General features: G+C 38.9%; 1 protein-coding gene across 1 annotated transcript in view; it reads right to left on the bottom strand.

Annotated features, from left to right (window-relative positions):
* nup98 (nucleoporin 98 and 96 precursor) overlaps positions 1–6,000 on the bottom strand; it is a 54,034-nt gene that overhangs the window by 13,631 nt on the left and 34,403 nt on the right. Inside the window, exons 24-25 of the mRNA XM_083774475.1 lie at positions 5,397–5,611; positions 194–366 (exon numbers count right to left, since the gene is read on the bottom strand). Coding sequence (XP_083630601.1) covers positions 194–366; positions 5,397–5,611 — 388 coding nt within the window. The remainder of the gene's footprint in view (positions 1–193; positions 367–5,396; positions 5,612–6,000) is intronic.

The following is a 6,000-nucleotide window of genomic DNA, read 5'->3' as shown; positions in this document are numbered from 1 at the left end:
GTCTGTCTTGCTGGTTACAAGACAGACAGACAGGTTTAGTTTAGTTTATTTGATCCTTCAGTTTCAAATACAATATTTAAAGACAATGAATGGAAGCAAAAACAAGATGATGATCAGACAGACAGACAGGCAGACAGACAGACAGACAGACAGACAGACAGACAGACAGACAGACAGACAGACAGACACTCACGTCTTGTTCCTGGAGGTCATCAGACTGAAGGTGTCTGAGGGTTGCTGGTGTGAATCCCTGCTGACCGACGGTCCACTGAGCAGATCTCCACTGTGGCTCAGAACCCAGCCTGGACCCCATCCCACCCTGAAGGACCGTCCCATGAAGAGACCAGCATCCATGAGGCCTGACCCCTGGAATATAACATCATAACATCATACATCTACACCCTGAAGGACTGGAATAAACATTATAACATCATATATCTATAAAGGACTGGAATATAACATTATAACATCATATATCTACACCCTGAAGGACTGACTATAACATCATAACATCATATATCTACACCCTGAAGGACTGGAATAAACATTATAACATCATATATCTATAAAGGACTGGAATATAACATTATAACATCATATATCTACACCCTGAAGGACTGGAACATAACATCATAACATCATACATCTACACCCTGAAGGACTGGAATAAACATTATAACATCATATATCTATAAAGGACTGGAATATAACATCATAACATCATACATCTACACCCTGAAGGACTGGAATATAACATTATAACATCATATATCTACACCCTGAAGGACTGACTATAACATCATAACATCATATATCTACACCCTGAAGGACTGGAATATAACATTATAACATCATATATCTACACCCTGAAGGACTGACTATAACATCATAACATCATATATCTACACCCTGAAGGACTGGAATATACATTATAACATCATATATCTACACCCTGAAGGACTGGAATATAACATTATAACATCATATATCTACACCCTGAAGGACTGAATATAACATTATAACATCATATATCTACACCCTGAAGGACTGAATATAACATTATAACATCATATATCTACACCCTGAAGGACTGGAATATACATTATAACATCATAACATCATATATCTACACCCTGAAGGACTGGAATATACATTATAACATCATATATCTACACCCTGAAGGACTGGAATAAACATTATAACATCATATATCTATAAAGGACTGGAATATAACATCATAACATCATATATCTACACCCTGAAGGACTGAATATAACATTATAACATCATATATCTACACCCTGAAGGACTGGAATATAACATTATAACATCATATATCTACACCCTGAAGGACTGGAATATAACATCATAACATCATATATCTACACCCTGAAGGACTGGAATATAACATTATAACATCATATATCTACACCCTGAAGGACTGGAATAAACATTATAACATCATATATCTATAAAGGACTGGAATATAACATCATAACATCATATATCTACACCCTGAAGGACTGAATATAACATTATAACATCATATATCTACACCCTGAAGGACTGACTATAACATCATAACATCATATATCTACACCCTGAAGGACCGTCCCATGAAGAGACCAGCATCCATGAGGCCTGACCCCTGGAACATAACATTATAACATCATATATCTACACCCTGAAGGACTGGAATAAACATTATAACATCATATATCTATAAAGGACTGGAATATAACATCATAACATCATATATCTACACCCTGAAGGACTGGAATAAACATTATAACATCATATATCTATAAAGGACTGGAATATAACATTATAACATCATATATCTACACCCTGAAGGACTGGAACATACATTATAACATCATATATCTACACCCTGAAGGACTGAATATAACATTATAACATCATATATCTACACCCTGAAGGACTGGAATAAACATTATAACATCATATATCTATAAAGGACTGGAATATAACATCATAACATCATACATCTACACCCTGAAGGACTGGAATATAACATTATAACATCATATATCTACACCCTGAAGGACTGACTATAACATCATAACATCATATATCTACACCCTGAAGGACTGACTATAACATCATAACATCATATATCTACACCCTGAAGGACTGGAATATAACATTATAACATCATATATCTACACCCTGAAGGACTGAATATAACATTATAACATCATATATCTACACCCTGAAGGACTGAATATAACATTATAACATCATATATCTACACCCTGAAGGACTGGATTATAACATCATAACATCATATATCTACACCCTGAAGGACTGTAATATACATTATAACATCATACATCTACACCCTGAAGGACTGAATATAACATTATAACATCATATATCTATAAAGGACTGGAATATAACATTATAACATCATATATCTACACCCTGAAGGACTGACTATAACATTATAACATCATATATCTACACCCTGAAGGACTGGAATAAAACATCATAACATCATATATCTACACCCTGAAGGACTGACTATAACATTATAACATCATATATCTACACCCTGGAGGACTGTAATATACATTATAACATCATATATCTACACCCTGAAGGACTGGAATAAAACATCATAACATCATATATCTACACCCTGAAGGACTGACTATAACATTATAACATCATATATCTACACCCTGGAGGACTGACTATAACATTATAACATCATATATCTACACCCTGAAGGACTGGAATAAAACATCATAACATCATATATCTATAAAGGACTGGAACATAACATTATAACATCATATATCTACACCCTGAAGGACTGGAATAAACATTATAACATCATATATCTATAAAGGACTGGAATATAACATTATAACATCATATATCTACACCCTGGAGGACTGGAATAAACATTATAACATCATATATCTATAAAGGACTGGAACATAACATTATAACATCATATATCTACACCCTGAAGGACTGGAATAAACATTATAACATCATATATCTATAAAGGACTGGAATATAACATTATAACATCATATATCTACACCCTGAAGGACTGGAATAAACATTATAACATCATATATCTACACCCTGGAGGACTGTAATATACATTATAACATCATATATCTATAAAGGACTGGAATATAACATTATAACATCATATATCTACACCCTGAAGGACTGGAATAAACATTATAACATCATATATCTACACCCTGAAGGACTGGAAACTAACATTATAACATCATATATCTACACCCTGAAGGACTGGAATAAACATTATAACATCATATATCTACACCCTGGAGGACTGTAATATACATTATAACATCATATATCTATAAAGGACTGGAATATAACATTATAACATCATATATCTACACCCTGAAGGACTGTAATATACATTATAACATCATATATCTACACCCTGAAGGACTGGAATAAACATTATAACATCATATATCTATAAAGGACTGGAATATAACATTATAACATCATATATCTACACCCTGGAGGACTGACTATAACATTATAACATCATATATCTACACCCTGGAGGACTGTAATATACATTATAACATCATATATCTACACCCTGAAGGACTGGAAACTAACATTATAACATCATATATCTACACCCTGGAGGACTGTAATATACATTATAACATCATATATCTACACCCTGAAGGACTGGAATAAACATTATAACATCATATATCTACACCCTGAAGGACTGTAATATACATTATAACATCATATATCTACACCCTGGACCCCATCCTACCCTAAAAGGAGTAGAATATAACATTATAACATCATATATCTACACCCTGGACCCCATCCTACCCTAAAAGGACAGTGAAGAGACCTGCAGTACTCAAAGGAGCACCTTCCCAGGATTAGTATCCTGCCACAACGCTATGCTGCTTTCAGAGGGGCAGATGCAACAGATGCAAAGCTACCCTAGTACACCTAGTCACAGACTAGTACACCTAGTCACAGACAGTGTGGTCGTTAGCAGCAGTAAACCTAGTCACAGACAGTGTGGTCGTTAGCAGCAGTATATCTAGTCACAGACAGTGTGGTCGTTAGCAGCAGTATATCTAGTCACAGACAGTGTGGTCGTTAGCAGCAGTAAACCTAGTCACAGACAGTGTGGTCGTTAGCAGCAGTATATCTAGTCACAGACAGTGTGGTCGTTAGCAGCAGTATATCTAGTCACAGACAGTGTGGTCGTTAGCAGCAGTATATCTAGTCACAGACAGTGTGGTCGTTAGCAGCAGTATATCTAGTCACAGACAGTGTGGTCGTTAGCAGCAGTACACCTAGTCACAGACAGTGTGGTGGTTAGCAGCAGTATATCTAGTCACAGACAGTGTGGTCGTTAGCAGCAGTACATCTAGTCACAGACAGTGTGGTCGTTAGCAGCAGTACATCTAGTCACAGACAGTGTGGTCGTTAGCAGCAGTATATCTAGTCACAGACAGTGTGGTCGTTATGCAATTAATTACTCACCGAATGGTTCCATGTTTATTTCCAGTGAGTGTAACCCACATTGTTTAAGTGACAGTTTTCATATTGTAAACATGGTCGCTAACCTGGTTCAGCGACTAGCACTTTGACAGCTCATCCATCGTAGCTCGTTTACATTACGACTGAAACGGACTTCCTGTGCAGAAACTCCCTCATCAAAATAAGAGCAACTTGTAATGATTAGTCAACACAGGTTTTATTTCTAAGTCTACTTACAGGACATTAACGTCTCATTGAATGCCTGTCTCTGCGCCTCCATGCCTTTGATCTACCGCACCAAACGTTTTGACGACCTCCCAGCCTATAGGATAATAAGTACCTTTGCAGTAGCGATGCTGTCGCCCAGGGCAACGGGACCCCCCAGCCTATAGGATAATAAGTACCTTTGCAGTAGCGATGCTGTCGCCCAGGGCAACGGGACCCCCCAGCCTATAGGATAATAAGTACCTTTGCAGTAGCGATGCTGTCGCCCAGGGCAACGGGACCCCCCAGCCTATAGGATAATAAGTACCTTTGCAGTAGCGATGCTGTCGCCCAGGGCAACGGGACTCCCCCAGCCTATAGGATAATAAGTACCTTTGCAGTAGCGATGCTGTCGCCCAGGGCAACGGGACTCCCCCAGCCTATAGGATAATAAGTACCTTTGCAGTAGCGATGCTGTCGCCCAGGGCAACGGGACCCCCCAGCCTATAGGATAATAAGTACCTTTGCAGTAGCGATGCTGTCGCCCAGGGCAACGGGACCCCCCAGCCTATAGGATAATAAGTACCTTTGCAGTAGCGATGCTGTCGCCCAGGGCAACGGGACCCCCCAGCCTATAGGATAATAAGTACCTTTGCAGTAGCGATGCTGTCGCCCAGGGCAACGGGACCCCCCAGCCGGCGGACCCCCACCGTCCTGATGGGCGGAGCCTCTGCCGTCCTAGTGGCAGGAGCCAGGTGCAGGGAGGTGAAAGGTCGCGGCGAGGGCATCAGAGGGAGGAGGGGGGAGGGGGAGGTCACCGAGGGGTCAGCGAACAGAGATGAGGAGAAACGAGTCTGGAGCAGACCTGAGGATTAGACATTATTATTATTATTATTAAACTTTACAACTGAGCAAAGTGATGAACAGAGTAAAACAAGACAGTATAAAACAATGAAAAGAGAATCTCTCCTGTTATAGGTGATAAAGGGAGCAGCCTTCACTGCATTCCGTTGCCACTGTGCCTGCGTTCCGTCAATGGGCGCGCGTGAACTTTTATTAGCCTACATAATAACGTGACATGTATTATTTATACACCTGGGAATCACAGCCACTCTACAAGATCACAACTTTGTGGACGCGACACTTCTATATACTGTAGGTCTGACTCTATTCTATATACTGTAGGTCTGACTCTATTCTATATACTGTATGTCTGACTCTATTCTATATACTGTATGTCTGACTCTATTCTAT

The sequence above is a fragment of the Protomyctophum parallelum genome (assembly GCF_964188405.1).
Source record: "Protomyctophum parallelum genome assembly, chromosome: 1".
Lineage (NCBI taxonomy): Eukaryota > Metazoa > Chordata > Actinopteri > Myctophiformes > Myctophidae > Protomyctophum > Protomyctophum parallelum.
The sequence above is the reverse complement of the archived record's forward strand: the minus strand, read 5'-3'. Positions and strand labels throughout refer to the sequence as shown.